The sequence below is a fragment of the Perissodus microlepis genome, chromosome 6 (assembly GCF_051167445.1).
Source record: "Perissodus microlepis isolate ML-2025 ecotype Zambia chromosome 6, ASM5116744v1, whole genome shotgun sequence".
Classification (NCBI taxonomy): domain Eukaryota; kingdom Metazoa; phylum Chordata; class Actinopteri; order Cichliformes; family Cichlidae; genus Perissodus; species Perissodus microlepis.
In genome coordinates, this window is record NC_140466.1 from 11,159,494 (window position 1) to 11,176,258 (window position 16,765).

The following is a 16,765-nucleotide window of genomic DNA, read 5'->3' on the forward strand; positions in this document are numbered from 1 at the left end:
AAAAAAGACTATTTGGATTCACAAGCAATACAAAAAACTATGCTTTATAAATCATTCCATTCCATGGAAGGATGGATGGATTTGGAATTTACATCAACAGCAACTCAGTCCCGGATAAGCGGAAGAAGATGGATGGATCATGGATCAGGTCCATTCGTGGGGGGAAAAAAAGGTGGTGTGTTATTGATTAATGCTAATAAACCACAATCTTCTTTTCAGATGAAATAGAAGCTTTAATAAATCTTATGATGCACATTCTTCAAAGAAAACAGTATCAAATATAAACAGAACAAAGTAAAAAAATAAGTTCATATAACTTACATTCACAATACAACAAAAAAAGCATGTAGCTATTTTCACATTGATATCCGTAGCATTGTATGAAAAAAAGGTTTGATGGCCATAAAAGTGCAATCACACTTACCAACCGAAGAACAGGGTAGATGTTAAAACCAACAGCGAGGTGACTTTAATATATTTCGCAGTAAGGATTAAGACAATAAAACAATCAAAATGCTTCCTTATATTAACATCTTTGTCGCTTTTTGTTTTTTCTGTAACTGGAAATATATTAAAAAGTTTATTTTTACTCTTCAGGATCTGTAACTGAGGCTGGTGCACTGTGTGAGTAAAGAGGCGCGGGATCATCATATTTATCATCATGGAAAAGTGCAACAAAATAAACAAATTCAGGTCTGTACAGCTCCCATCGCTTAAGTTTTACAGTAACTAAGAGTGTGTAAAGGCACATTGTGACTGCTCACAGGCTTAAACACAGTTTTCTTGCAGGAAGTTGCAGGCTTATCAGTAGGGTGGGTCTGTTTTTGTGAATTGCCCACTCGTTTTGGGACAGATTTAGAATTTCAAGTTCACAATTTTGAGAATAAAATGAAAACCCTTGAAATATGCACTTGGGGTGGGGAAAAAAGGCACAGCTCAGTTGTTAATCAAGGGCGAGTCTTTGAAAATAGCCACAAGTATTATTTTTTTAAAAAATACTTGTTTTGTTCGTAATCAAAGAAGCAGACATGAACTCCTTGCAAGAACCCACATGGGAACAAGGGGAAACTCATCATTGGTAAACTGCTTCCGTTGCAGCCTACTGTTAAATAGAGTACATGGAAACAAATATTATCCGACAGTAACAACAAACATTCCCAATCTTACATACAAACAGCCATTTATGCAAAAACAAAAATACAAATATGTAAAACAGAACAGTTTGCATGCTCATTTTTTTCTTGTAGCCTACATAACATGGACTTTATTGTCTGCACTGCAAATAAATACTAACATAATTATATCATTTTTTATGACTTTGAAAGGAATACAGCTTATATTATTACTGTGATATGTTCTGCGTGAACCAATAAGCCACTCGAGCAGCTTCACTTTCACACTCCTGAATAAACATTTTTAATAGTTGGCTTTTTCATGCCTGTGACTTTAATGACATTTTTTTAAACTCAGTGATAAAAATCTGTCATTACCAGTACGCCTTGAACTACAAAGAGTGCTACAGCACACAAACAATGAGGAAAATAACCTAATTCAGGAGGTAAATCGGACCTTGCGACTTTGTGAGTAGCAAACGATGCTACTGGATTGAACTGAAATTTGGTCCCATTAACATTACGTTACCTACGAGGAATAACCTGTGCTTAAGAGGTCACAATTTCATTTCTTACTGTTCTATGATGTGACGCTTTAAAGACAAGCTATAAATGCTTGCTATCAGTACCTAAGAATGACATTTTATTTTGAAATAAAGGATTTTAAGAGGACTTGGATAAAACTAAAAACTATAGTTTAAATGTAAATATCCAGGAACCACTTTATTTCTTTTTTTCCCCAAGTCACCGAGTGTGGGTGAATCTGCCAACAGCCCCCAGCCAGCATTGTGTAGTCATTTAGTGAGTCACTGCTTTTAGACTTCACCGGAATCAAGTTTAAATGAAGAATTGCTGTAGGTGACAAAATAGGCTGAATGTGTGATCGTCATTAAGTCTTTGGAGGAAAGCTTTAGCTCGAGCTCTTCATATTTGTGATTCTCCTGTTTGCTGCCCACTCTTTGAACCCTAAAGGGAGACAAACCACACAGTTAGAAATAGAGTAATTGTTCTGAAAAGCTAATAATTACACACCCCTAGTAGATTAAAAAGTACCAAAGTGCTACCAGTGAGAAAATGCAGTTCTTAACTTTCCACTACAAAGTGTGCTTGTGACCGATGATGATATCCAGTGGTATTATTGCATGCTTACTTGTGATTGACTGCTGGAGGGATTTGTGGTGCTTAGGTCTGAGTATCTCTTCTTCTGTGACGTGCAGATACAGGAGAGGAAATTGGCATATTCCTCTCTCACCTACAGAGGGCAACAGAACATTAAGAAACAAATCTGTGTTGCCACCTCGCATACTGACACAATCTAGCATGTTTGTCACTGCTTTTGCCCTTTTCACTGATTTTTTTTAAATATACATTTTCATGCTGTTTTAATTTCGGTCTTAGTATCATGTCCACATGAAGCTTTACACAAATATACTGTATTCGTACCTGTTTGGACAGCAGGCAGTGCATGATGAAGACCAGTGCGCCCTGCAGGCTGTTGAAGATGGTGAAAATGTACGACACCGCAACAGGGGGATCCTCTTGAAACAAGAAGACCCCAGATATCCACATCAGACCCAGAATACACATCTGGGCTACAGCTGTCACAGTGAAAGCTCTGAAGACGGAAAAGAAGGATGGGAAAAACGGTAAGTCAATAAAGATTACCGGAGAATGGTAAAGGTTACACACGGATGACTCAGTTACTACATCAGTGTTTGGAAAGCCCCATTAAAAGTGAAAGAATACAATGAGACGTGTTCTAGGCAAAGCAGCTACAGAACAGATCATTTTAGTTCACTTTGCTGTCTGCTGAATGTATGTGGAAGCAGAAAAGCCAAAGGCTAATGATAAATATAAAAGAGAGATTAAAAGAGGCACTCTTAAAAAAAAGTTTCTGTCAGTTTGCTCTGTATGGCTCCTTTGTTCTATTTATTTATCCAGCCTAGCTCAAGTTACCAACTTAGCCAAGAATCCATTTAGCAAACAAGAAGATCGAAATGTGAAAAAGAGACTTTTCTTCCACAGACAGAGTGTTGGATTAATGCCTTCTGACTTTTTCTCTACTGAAAAAAAACATCTTTCTCTCTTGTTTCTGGTACAAGAAGTTCACTTTCCCAACTCCTTGGACTGAACTACACATCATTCATGATCGACTAGCAAAAAGAACAAGGGATTCTTTTTCTTTTTGACTCTAATGTTTTTTGCAGCTATGAGCAGAGGGTCCATGAGCTAAGTATGAGCCTACTGTAGGTAGACAGGCGAGACAAAATCCATTAACAGGAGCCCATCAGAGAGCTGTCACAACTAAGAAAACATTCCCTCCATTTTTTCCCCCTCACAAAACGTATCCTTTCTATCAAAGCAATTCCCAGTCCCGAAGCTGCCATATTGAATCTATATATTGTACGTTTTATAGTTACACAGTTTGGTCATGCAGTGGAAGGGGTTACACATTCAAATTAATACACAGACTGACTTAATTTTGTGCAGGTTGGAGAGGTCTGGGTTGAGGCTGGCAAACTTCTGGGCAAGTTTCCAGACGGTGATGATAAAGAAGAAGACATTCACAAAGATGACTAAGCACACAGGCCCGAAGAAGCTCCAGACGAAGCCGTCATCCGTGGATAGCCAGCAGCTACGTTTAGGAGTGATAAAACACACATTCACAACAGGATGTTCTTTGCTTCACTGAGATAGACAGCATTAAGTTTATGCAACCTACTGATGTCATTACTATTAAGCAACTGTAGATACACATGCACAGACAAGGCTTCTCTGTTCATCACAAACTATTTATTTTGCTTTTAGTTACTGGAAGACTTACTATTTTTTTGTGCCGTATCCGTTTGGTCTAACGCAGGCGGATATAATGACGATAAACAGAGGCGTCCCGTAGCCCACAGCATATAGGTAGAGGGGCCGCATGGTGGCATTGAACACCAGAACAACCATACGGTACAGCTGCACCCCTTCTAACAGCATCCAAGTGAATACCGCCAGGAAGAAGAAATGGAGCATTGCTGCAACAAACCTGCAGCCACCCTGTAATGTGAAAGGACACAGAAAAAGAACACGTCAGAGAGGAGAAAGCACTGCTCTATCCCCAATCGTACAGCAGTCAGCCGCTTGCAATGTTTATGTGAGTGAGAATTATTCACACAAACGTTTTCTATTCTTAATTAAGACCACATGAATAAGTAGCTTAGTAGCATTTTACATCTTTACTGCCAATGTATTAATGGAGCAAAGATGTACATAAACATCAGAAAACACAGTACCACAGCACCAATTCTGCTCCAATCATATGGACAAGGATAACAAAATACACCATTTTAGCATGTAATGCTTCAAGGTTAGACATCATTTTTGCTTATCGGGAACCTTCAGTCATGTGATCTCTCTGAAGGAGAAGAGACTACAAACTAACTCTTGACAGCTGTGAAAAGCACAAGGTGTGACAAATCAAGCCAACAGCAACACTTTAAGAACACTTTAACAGTGGCCAGGCTTGGCTGTTACTTTGTTGCTGTCAGAGTTAACCACAGATAATTCCTCGGTGCCTGCGTTCTGCTGAATCCCAAAACCGATCAATAGATTAACAGAGAGAGAACTAAAAAGAAGCATCAGGTTAACCAGCAAGCTGCTACCTCGTCTGCATTATTAGGTAATTATCCACTTGCCATAATTATCACAGTTTGTTATCCATGTATCTGTGGAAGCTTATCAGCTCAAGGACACCTCTCAGTGTTGGCAGATGCTCCTGGCAAGGCTGAAATCCGCCCACGGTTTTCTGAGCTCATCATTGTTTACAGTTAGTTTGTATTACTTCCATTTGCAACATATGAGCACTGAAAACAATCTAATTGTTAATGAGACAAATTATAAGTGGGTTTTTGTACTTTTGAGGTGTTAAAATATCCAAAAAAAATGGCATTTTACACTTGCTAGGCCAGGTACTGTTCTCTGGTACCATCCTGAGCTGCCATCCTGCCTCAGCAGTACTTCTTCTGGTTTCGTTCAGATATAGGTCTTTTCTCATTATTGCATTGGTTAGTTTATAGCTGAGCTGCTGTAACAAGCCAGTGTGTCTGATCAAAATATATTCTGTTCTTAGTCAGATGAATAAACGACAGCATTAAGAGGTAAACAAGTCTTCGTCTTTTTTTGCAGAGTCGTGATTGTGTAAACTACACAATTCAAACAATCACAGTTCAAACAGTGAAGTGTAATTAAGTGTGACTGCAGTAGGTAATGTCAGCCAACATCATTTCAATTAAAAATTTGTCCTTAATGAATGAAATGGCATTAACTACAACTAAATGGGAATAATCAAGCAAAGCACATGTGGAATAGGTTAGGTTATGGGATAGATTCTGATTCAAACTGAAGTTTTCTTTGCAACAAACTTCCCTGTCCTCATTTTTGTAATTTTCTGCTCCATTCTGAGCCTACTCCAACAATCTGTCCGTGAAAAATTTTCACGGACAGATTATTTTTTTAAAAAAGTACATTTTTTCCCCTTTAGAAAACCCACAAGGGTATTCTGCATTATCAGAAAGTGCCATTCGAGATTTATTTCTGCAGGAATGCTCCAGCGTTAAAGTGAGAAAGACTCTGCTTCACAGCAGATACACAGAAAGATAAGTATCATGTGAAGAAATTACATGACACTATATGACAAACTAGTTAACTATGATTTGACCCACATTCTCAAGTACAGGCCATTAGCTGCCGTGCCTGGCACAAGATATTGTTGTTACCACGAATGCTGGTGAATTTACATATTCTCCTTAAATAATGTAGAGCATGTCACATGTAGCTTTTTTTTTCCTTTTAGAAACGTACCACAGGTTTAGTTTGAGAAATGCCAGCCAGGAAGATAAGATCAGCTATAAAGAGACAGATGCAGAGGTGCAGGTGGATGGTGGTGCGGGTTCCCTGTATGGAACGGCAGAACTTGAAAGTCAGGATGCAGAGTGTGAGACACAACAGGGAGATGGTCAGTCCTATTTTAGTCACCAGCTCGAGCCCATAGGTGTGCTGGAAGAGAAGACAATAAGTGTGAATGTGAGTGCAGCTGGTTACCAGTAAATAACATATTGTTGCACATTTCTTTTCAAGATCATAAAATCATTTTACTTATAAACTTATAAAGTAATGCTATTCTATTAGAAAATGATTTGTATTTCATTGAGGTATAAGTCATGAACACTGATGACCCTTACCCTATGTTTTTAGACAGAGTAATTTTACATTTGTTCTCCCATGTCTTGGGAATTAGGGGACAAGAAAATTTTCAAACTGACTTGCATCAGAATTTGTTTTGTTTTTTTTATCAAGATATAGAGTAAGGTTTAGGGTCAGGGTCACCGATGAGGTCTTAAACGTTACATGGTTACACTTTTTTAAGCTGTTTCTTACCTCGATGGGGTGAAGAGCCATGAGAACAGCAAAGCTGCTCAGATGGTTACATGTACATATGGTGCGTGAGGCATTGGAGTCCTGCTTAGAACAACCATCTGTGGACCAGGCCCCTGTCTCGGTCCAATATGCACAGATGTAACTCACGTTAGCCGATTCCTCTATGTCCTAAAACCAAAACAAACATGTCAAAGATGCGATTTATGTTTTATTTACATCTCTTGTTCTTTTGCTCCTCATGTTTGTTACTGTGAAGCTCAAAAGAAGCAAATGACTGATTTTAAAAAAAGTGGATGTGACACAGGTGGGATTACCTCAAGATGTCTGAAGGTGATGTTGACAGAGCGGCTCAGTTTCTGAGTCGACGGATTTGAGACCACCACAGACACAACTTTAGAGAAGACCTGGTAGGAGGGGTCTGCTCCATTTTCTTCAGCTCCTTTGACCATCTCGAAAGACCTGTTCACAGAGCTTTCAAGGTTTTTGTAGCTCAACAATGCAGCTACAGCAAAACCTGTAAAAGGTCCTCAGAATATTAGAATATTATAAACTTATTATGACTTGAACTGGACAGAAAAGAACTGAGATTTACCAGGATATTTTCCTGTCCCGGCTGCTGTTGCCCAGTCTGTGTCCAGATAAGCATATTCACTGGACAGACGAATTTCTCCAGTTGGTCGAGTCGTTCCTCTTTGAACGGCAATTTGTGCATCTATTCAAGAAAATCACTCATTTCAAATCATAACACACTTTGCATCCTAACTATTAGTTCCCAAGATGGAAATCATCAAGTTCATTAATTCAAAAGTGTTACCTATCTTGTTGTTCTCCATCTTAGTGTGGTTGTCTTTTAGCTGAGGCCCAATGAATAAAATCAATTTCTCCACAGTAGTGAGCAGCCCACTCACGCTTTCATCGATGTTCTGGGTTCCAGGAAACAGCATCGCATCAGTCTCTGTGAAAAGTTTCTGTCACAAATAAAAGACACAGAGAGGGGGATTGTGAATACTGCGTATGCATTTGCATTTGGTATGAGTGTATGCATACTTGTATCTTTTCCTAACCTCCAGTAGCGCATCTCCATCAAGCTTTACTTTGCTGCCAGTTCCAGACAGAGCCAAACAGCTGTTTCTCATCATGGACATGATGTTTGCCAGGCCCCCGAGCAACTGGGAGACACATAGACAGAGAATAAAGACACTATTCAGCCTGCCCCATTCTAAAGTTCATGTATTTTGAACCTTGCGGGGCCATAGGGTCGTCTAGAGGAGCAGGTCCTATGTGATGTGCCAAAGCAAAGCGTGGTGTACTTGTGTGCAAATCCAGGTGTGCTATGAGATTTTTTGCCAGCCAGATGTTATTGTCAGAATAAATAAGTAACTTTGAAACACCTGATAAACAGAATTTGAGCTAGATGTACTATCTATTTTTGAACTATAACTGGCTCTTCTAATTATATCTGTGATTGTTCCATTATGTTGATAATGATCATAATTTTATTTCCACACTTACCTGTGTTGGCTTTTTCTCAGCACGGAAGTTATCACAATCGAGTTCTAGACAAAACAAAGCATTAGGTTATCACCACACCGGCTGACTGGGATTCTTGGCTCCACCATGAAAAGAGTGTGTGATAAAAAATCTCACAGTAAAGGAACAAAACTATGCAATGTGCTGGAAGACATAAGCCACAATCTAGATTCTTGAACTGATAAGTTCATACAGAAAGTAGATAGAGTGTTGAGTAAGCCCTGATATCAAAAACGAAACTGAGTCCCAAAAGATAAAAGAAAGCAAAACCACAAGCTGCATGACTAAGAAGGAAAAAAAAGGGACTTTACTCAGGAAGCGCAGTGGATGAAATTTGGTTTTCTTACTACTTAAACGTGGTGGTGTAAAAGATGGTGAAAATATAGTCTGCAACTAATACAGTGACGTCTGTGTCAGGAAAATTGCAAAAATGCAATAAAGGTGTGTTGCCTAATGTGAAGAATATGAGGACATAAAAGCTGTGAAATGCACTCGTTTATAGGAAATAACAAAAAACTGCACACTTACTTGAGCATGGTGTCCTTTCCGCGTTGTAATTGGTGTAGCCATTTGAGCAGTTGCACCAATAACTCCCAATAATATTATTACACACTCCATTGGGTCCACAGAGCTCTTCTTTATTTTTACTGTCTGTGCACTCATTAAAATCTGTGTAGGGATATAGAGCAGAGGCATAGGTAATGGCTCATACTCCTCAAAAGTAATAATTTTGATTAGACAGAAACAACTCTGAATATAGGTGGTATTGGTCCGTCCTTCAAAAGAATAAACGTCTCTGAAATGTAGCTACCCGCACAGTCATGTGACTTTTATGATGCTGGTAAAAGGATCTTAAAGAAAGAGTTAAACTTTCCCAGCAAACGGTGTTGTGACATCTTGTCTTGTATTTTGGGATCACTAAGTTCTACTTGCAAGTTATTGCAAGTAGAACTTGCCCTTTACATTATGACACTGTGTCATAATGTAAAGGGCCTATAAGACTTTTTAAAGATCATATCAGCACTGGCAGAGTTTTTGTAAGCTTTCATTTTCTCTTGCTGGCTGGATGCTACTGTAAGCCCGATCTCCCGCTCTCTCCTCTCTCTCTTTTGTGTGTTTTTGTTATTGGAGACAGATTTGATTTCCTTTTTTTATGTTGAGCTTGTTTGTACTCAGTGGGTGTACAGATAAACACACATGTGAAATGTATGAAATAGTAGAACTTGACAAGAATATTCAAACCCAAATTAGCAAATCTGGGGGAGCATAATTTTAATATATTCGGCTCCATGCGATACCTATGGAAGCCCGTTTTCGCCATTAAAAAAGAAATAGAAAGTATCAATTTTAAGAAAAGTAAACCGAAATTTTGACTTATTTTCTCAAATTTTTGACTTATTAACTAGAATTTTTGAGAAAAGTAACTTGAAATTTCAAGTTAGCTCTGTCAATCAGTAATCTACGTGAATGACGTCATTTTCTTGTTACCCGGAAGGATATGGTGCAGAGGAATGCGCACTAAGCAAATTGTGCGCAGTCCTCTGCGCAAAATGTAATTAAATTTTGAGTTATTTATATTTTTTTTCAGTGGCGGAAACGGGCTTCCATAGTTACCACTATCTGAACCTTGCCAAACAGCAGATGGAATGATCAAAACTACACAAACAATTTTTCCAGTTGGAACTCGCACTTCAATATTCTGTAGTTTATACAAAGACCATTATTAAAAATTCCAGAATTCTAATTTTGCCTCGGGATATCAGATCTCCTCATCATGATTACTGCTTTTATTCACCACTCCGGTATGTTCCCATAAATAAGAAAATCGTGTATATTTTAATATTTGCTTTTACTTCACTATTCACCATGACTTAAAAACACTTTTATCATTGTGATTTTTCAAAAAACTAAACAAGAAATGATCACTTATTCCTATTTGTGTTCAATAATCTACAGCAGAAACCAATCACCCCACATTCAACAATTTTAATCCATTTAAAATTTTCCAAATCTCCATACACAGCACACTTTTTAATTTAACTTAAGAAGCTTCTTCAAAAATGTAACATGGAAAACGTCAATAAATAAAATATCATCATGGCACCACACCTGTACAACAATACAGGTAATACCATCTGGTTAAACAACTATAACTGAGTTTCATTAGATAATCCCAGATCTCTAGCTTTAGCAAACAAACTATAGTGAGCTTTCCAAGCCTGATATCTGAAAAAAAACATACTGTAAACAATGGTGAGAGCAGACTGGTGAAATGTATGTCACACACACACTTACCTATGCACTGTCCCTGTGTGAAGTTAACCTTTGTTGAACTGTGAATGAATCCATGTTGGCACTGACAGTAGTAGCTGCCAATTGTGTTAATGCAGCTTGAATGTTTCCCACATATAGATGAATTACCTATACACTCATTTGTATCTGTAGATTTCAATACAAAATCATAAAGCATACCCATCAACAGATAACAAAACACAAGATTAGGGTATCAGGCCAATCAGTCAATTACGCTCCGTTTAGCCTAATTTTACTCTTCTTGGAACAGCACCACTCAACTTGAACTGATGACACTACATACAAAAAAAACACCATTCATCTTTACAGCTGCTTCATTGCTGTTGCTACTAACACTGAGATGGACAAATTGCAGTTGTATCTCCCAATTAATTTTTAAGCTTGTGAGAGCAGTTGCTGACATTATTGTTGTGGTCACTAATCTCTGAAAAAACACACTGTAAACAATGTAAGAGCAGACTGGAGAAATGTATGTCAAACACACTTACCTATGCACTGTCCCTGTGTGAAGTTAACATTTTTTGAACTGTGAATGAATCCATGTTGGCACCGACAGTAGTAGCTGCCAATTGTGTTAATGCATCTTGAATGACTCCCACATGCCGATGGATTTTCTGAACACTCATTAATATCTGTAGATTAAATACAAAATGAAAACACATAACCATGAGTAGATAGTAAAAAATAATATTCAAGTTTTTATTTTATTTATTTTTTTACAAATGAAAAAATATCATTTCAGTTTAAAGCAAACTTGGTAGTTATCTTATTTGATTATTTTCTTTGTGTCATATTTCTTTAATTAGCTGCTAGTATTTGAAATGATCTAACAATTTCAAACTCCTTTACTGTTGTTTCAAATTGAATCCTTCCTGGACGTGAACTAAAAGTCCTAAAATGGGAAAAAATAAAGAAGAATGTCATTAAGAAAGGCCACTTTCCTATCAAACTATCCTAAGACTCCTTGCATAATGGCAATGCCATGTTTGTCTGAGAGTTCTTGTTTTGAGAAATGGCGCACAGAAGCAAAAAAATGTCGAAGAAAAGTCAAAACGATAGGTAATGACAGATTTACCAGTGCAGTCTTTGATAGTTCTGTTGTAGCTCAAGCCAATTTCACACCCCAGAACACGATTTCCCAGTGCACATGCTAACCCTGTGGAGAAAAAGCAAAAGAAAGAAATGTGATTAAATTACAATCTTATTGGAAATCCATCTTCTGATATAAAGAGAAACAAAGTTTTAAATAAACAAATTGTGAATGTGAAGTTGCCATGTAATATGTTGTGTCTTCAAAACGTGTACTTCATTTTAACGTCTCTGTTTATGTTCCCATCTACAAGTATCCATCACTTTGCTAAGAGTGTGAAGTATGCAAACAGAATTATTTGCTTAGTTCACAGTTTTGCAAAAGTCATTATGTTTCCTTCCTCAGTTAGCAATTTGCACACACGGTGTTTAATGCTCCCGGATCCTTGTTCTGTGTTTCCCTTCTTCTACCACAATTCTGTTATTTCACGGTGAGGCTAAACTGTCCCAGAGTAATGCCACAGGAAACACAGACAGTGTTGCTCAGTGAACAGTGACAGAAAGTGTGAAGAAGGCCGACTTGTTCTTATTATATGATGAAATAACCACAGACAGAGACAATACCTGAATTTATTTAAAGACTAACTGCATGCTCGCATACAAACGACTCTACTGACCAGTGAGCACATGTGCCCTAGCTGTATGACTCCTGCACATTTTTACTCTCTAGCTTTTAATTGTGTTTTGTTTCAGTCTTTGTGTGTGTTTGATCTACTTTTTAGTTTTTTACTATGTACAGCACTTTGGTCAAGCTGAATGTGCTTATAAATAAATTGATTGATTGATTGATTGACTCCTCTGCCTTTTCTGCCGTCTTTTGTAAGCTGCATGTCTATTTTTCTCTCTCTGTTCCTAGAAGTATATTTTGACTTGATAGACAATAAATACTTCCTTCTGTAAACTGTTTCAGCTTTGTAAACACAGGCAGGTTGTCTTTTCACTAAAGGGCTGACTGTGAGAAGTAAAGCTGATTAGTAGGTGTTGATTGGTCATATGTTTACTATCCAACATGCCTGTTTCAGAATTAAGGGGATTTTTGAGTTTGTTTGAAAAAGTCCAGCTTTTGTTTGCCTTTGGTTACAGTAATAGCATGTGAACAGAGACAAGGAAATTAATCATGCAAGAGCTATTTTGCTATACTCACGCAGCATCTTTTTTTAGAAATATTAGTTATTTAAAAATATTGTGATTTGAAGAAAAAACAGAGCCTGGTATTATGGTTGAAATTGTTGTTATGTTATGTTTAATTTGAGAACTAAATTGCTGGCATTTGGTGATATCATTCATTCAGTAATTACTAAGACTTTAGCCCCTGTCATTATTGTTAGACAGGGGTTTCTGTAGGCCACAGTTAATTTCAACTTTAAACCTATATTCATCTGAACTGTTTATTTTTACCACAGCGCAAACATCTAGCCAAAATTGGTTGCAGACCACATATTCAGACATGTAGTATTCCTGTCTAACACATAGTACACAATGTTGACTTTTATATTTAGTGCTGTCACAAAAGATGTCTTGAAAAATGTCATGTACTTTTTAGATTTTCACCAACTTCTGAGGGGACTAACTGACCCTTTTGCCTTTTATGTCACATTATCATTACTGAGCAGCTTGTGGAAGTAATGTTCATTTCATTCAAAGGCTACTGACCAACTTTTGACTTGGTCAGCACACGAATTCGTTTTTTGATATTCCTCACAACCGAAGACCAGGGACCTTCAGTTTTGACAAAAGAGGTCAGAGTTGCAACACTTGGGTGCTATAACAGGATGTTTGACACATCACTGGTTTCATCTAAACAAAAGAAGAGTTTCGCCACATATTGTGAGAGCTCAACACAGACAGGTTCGAAAGTGGTAAGCACAGAAAGCGTGAAACTGTGATGCAAAAAACCCCCAAAAAACCAGCAACAACAACAAAAAGTTGACTAAAAGAAGCAACAAATGCTGCAGTGGGCGATAACTCTTATTGTGTTTGTTTATGAAGCAGTGCTATAGAGCATTGAACAAGCATATTGGCATATTAGCAACATGTGTACATAACTTCATATAGGAAATAAACATAGACTGTATATGGGGAAGGGACAGCGTGTTGCCACATGAAGGTCGGGGGTTCGAATCCACAGAACAGCTACCCTGAAGTACCCCTGAGCAAGGTACTGTCCCTACACACTGCTCCCTGGGGCACCTGATTGGTGGCTGCCCACTGCTTCACTGAGTGAATGGGTTAGATGCAGAGAGAGTAATTTCCCCATGGGGATCAATAAAGTATACATCATTATTATTATTATATAAAAATCGCAGCAGCATTGTGATGTCACCCTCTCTGCACTGAATCATACTTGTTATTAATCTCTGGCTCTCTTCCACAGCATGTCTTCTATCCGGTCTTCCTTCTCTCACCCCAACCGGTCACGGCAGATGGCCCCGCCCCTCCCTGAGCCTGGTTCTGCTGGAGGTTTCTTTTGGTTAAAAGGGAGTTTTTCCTTCCCACTGTCACCAAAGTGCTTGCTCATAGGGGGTCATGTGATTGTTGGATTTTTCTCTATATATTATTGTAGGGTCTACCTTACAATATAAAGCACCTTCGGGTGACTGTTGTTGTTATTTGAGGCTATATAAATAAAACTGATTGAATTGAATTGAATTGAATTGAATTGTCAAGTCTTATTCTAAAGCCTTAAGCTGACCATTTTGTCTGTGGCCACCTTGGCCCGCTAAAACTAGATGTCATTGTGCATACGACTCAAACCTCAGTGACTCTTGTCTTACATCAGCTACTTGTCAGTCACAGTGCAGCCATCCTGGACTCTGCACTATTATTCATTTGGCTTTAATAGGGACCAAATTTTTGAAAATGTGAACATCAAACTCTATTCGGCCAGATGCGTCACCCTGTGTTAGGTGTCTTTACTTTTCAGACCTGTACTCTATTAACAACTTTTATACACAATCTATGGATATATTTAGTTGATGATTGTTTTGTACGTTTTAGATGTATTTATCTTAATAAAAACATGAGCTCATTAAAGAATATTGTAAGGCATCTGTACAAAGATGACAATAGAGTCAAGTGAACTTCTGAAATCAGCCTACATTACATGAACCATCACTTCTGGTGTACCACTAGACAAACCAGAAGAACTAACACGAAGGTCATGCTCTGATACATCTGCGGTCTATTCAAACAAGACTTGAAGATTCCTCTTACGGGGAGGCACGTTGTCTGTGATCTTTGCATATTACTGCTGACATATGCAACGGTCTGATTGAACAGCGATACTGGATTCAGGTTCAGGGTTTCTGAGGATGTGGCGGTTTTTCTGGAGGTTTTTACTGCCAACCAGTCTGCCATTCAATAAAAGCGAATTACCTCAAGAAAGATCTACTTAGAGTTCAGCTAAGCTTCATTTATATAGCACGTGTTCGCAAAAACAGTCACCTCAAGCTGATTCATAATGTAAGCTAAAAAAAAAAAAACCCAGACAATCTGAAAACATAACCAAGCACTTAGCGATAGTGGGGAGCAAGAACTCCTTCAACACCAAGAGACAACTGGTAGAACCAGTGATGTGTAACGATCTGCCGCGACTGAGGGAAAGGACCATAGAGAACAACATTCAAGAAACAGAAACTGGGGGAAAACACATCAGGAAGGTGCCGATCACTGTTTGACAGGGTTATGTTACCACTGTAAGCTAGAATTAACCTAAATAACTTTTAAAAAGAAAAAAAGTAATAATATTATATTTTCGAGTGACAAACTTGGTTAATACCATGCTGGATGGATTAAAATGTTCTCTAATTCTTGAGTTTTTAATTTTTTCTCTTTTTTGCCCATGTCTCATAAAATTAAGAAATTTTTTTATGTACCCTGAACTTTCCCTTCGCACACTCTTCGTCACTTCGTTACACACACACACACACACACACACACAAGGTAAAGTCATTTTAAAACTTACCAAGCAGAAGTAGTTCCTTCCCAAATCCCATGCTGAATAGGAAAAACAGTTCCACACAGAAGTTTGTTTCTGAACTATCGCGACTATGAATGAAGTGAAAATCTGGTGGCTGTCCGCTCACAAAGGTTCAAGAAAAAAATTTCAGGTCCATAAAAATCGAAAAAGTATTTGAGTGACAAAACAAACACTGATCACTGAAAAGAGACGTCCTTTTTGTACAAGTTATTTTTACTTGTGACAGGAAAAACAAGAATGAACCTTCACCAGCTTTCTTCCTCTCTCAGATTCAGACTTTCAGCCTGGGCATGGCTCGCGCTCGACTCCCCACCCCTCGCTCTCGCGCGCGCGCGAGACCTCTCTATCTCAGTCTCTCTCTCTCTCTCTCTCTCTCACACACACAGACTCTCTCTCTCTCCCTCCTTTCTTTCTTTTCATTTATCAGCGTGGCCTTGTCTCCCTCACACTGCTCTTTCTTGCACTTTTCTTTGACTCTGTGTCTTTCCACATGAATACGTTTCTTACACTGGCACATATCACATTGCTTGCACACACAACCCCCCTCTGTCTACACCAGCTTTCACATTTCCCCCTAAGCTCCAGTGGCCTCTATTTCAGGAGCTATTCACATGAGAGACAGAAAAGGAGGGGGGGGGGGACTGAAGAGAGGGCGATGACTAACACTCAGCCTAAACAGCTGCTGCTGTACTTGAGTCTTGCCCGTAAGTAATCTTATATCCTTTCCCATTCTCCTCCAAGTCCTACTCTGCTCTTCTTCTACATTTTCTTCTTTGCCTGCTCAGCATTCAGCCCTTCACCCAGTTCCACTGACAAACCCTCTGCATTTTCTCAACCCCCCAGGCTGCGAGAAAACAGGCTGGAGACAGATAGAGTGACCTCTGTTAAAATGAAATCCACCACACAAGCATAATGCTGTGGTTCACAGAAAACAGCAGGGGTTTGACAACAGCTTTATATTTGATAAAGAAATAAATGCTTTTGTTGTTAGAATTCGTTTCTTACAGCTGAGGGCCCTTGCAAAGGTTACACCCTCTCTCATCACTTCATTTCATCCAGGCTTGGTTATAGCCTTTATTTGGGCATCAGCCAGGCTCTGCTTTCCCATCTGCAACTTGTCCAAAATGCAGCAGCTCGACTCCTAACGGGGACACACAAACAAGACCATATTTCCTTAGTTTTGGCTTCCGGGCACTGGTTCGCAGTGTGTTTTACAATTAGATTTTAAGTTTTTGCTTGTGTTTTAATCTTTAAACGGGTTAGCAGCTTCTTATCATTCTGATCTGTTAACTATGTACACATCTCAAAAGATTACTGAGCT

The 16,765-nt window shown here is 38.5% G+C and overlaps 1 protein-coding gene across 2 annotated transcripts; it reads right to left on the bottom strand.

Moving 5' to 3' along the window:
- Positions 1-238: 238 nt before the first annotated feature.
- adgre5b.1 (adhesion G protein-coupled receptor E5b, duplicate 1) lies at positions 239-15,838 on the bottom strand. Of its 2 annotated transcripts, XM_084930754.1 has the most exons (17): positions 15,430-15,838; positions 11,452-11,532; positions 10,865-11,008; positions 10,359-10,502; positions 8,592-8,732; positions 8,046-8,089; positions 7,598-7,702; positions 7,348-7,501; positions 7,126-7,245; positions 6,848-7,047; positions 6,534-6,701; positions 5,958-6,152; positions 3,937-4,154; positions 3,589-3,747; positions 2,556-2,727; positions 2,263-2,364; positions 239-2,078 (listed from the first exon to the last, which is right to left on the bottom strand). In XM_084930754.1, the coding sequence occupies exons 1-17, from the start codon at positions 15,458-15,460 to the stop codon at positions 2,037-2,039; spliced, it is 2,220 nt and encodes a 739-aa protein (XP_084786880.1). In that variant the 5' UTR covers positions 15,461-15,838; the 3' UTR covers positions 239-2,036. The 2 variants fall into 2 exon arrangements, with proteins under 2 accessions (XP_084786880.1, XP_084786881.1); XM_084930755.1 differs by lacking the exon at positions 10,359-10,502.
- Positions 15,839-16,765: the final 927 nt, after the last annotated feature.

What these genes read in the sequence shown, in the direction of transcription:
- adgre5b.1 (XM_084930754.1), bottom strand. Translation starts at nt 15,460, where the DNA reads ATGGGATTTGGGAAGGAACTACTTCTGCTTG. An exon ending in CTGAGAAAAAGCCAACACAG is followed by an intron (nt 7,703 to 8,045) that starts GTAAGTGTGGAA and finishes TGTGTCTCCCAG; the next exon opens with TTGCTCGGGGGCCTGGCAAA. An exon ending in CCTCCAGCAGTCAATCACAA is followed by an intron (nt 2,079 to 2,262) that starts GTAAGCATGCAA and finishes GTCTCCCTTTAG; the next exon opens with GGTTCAAAGAGTGGGCAGCA.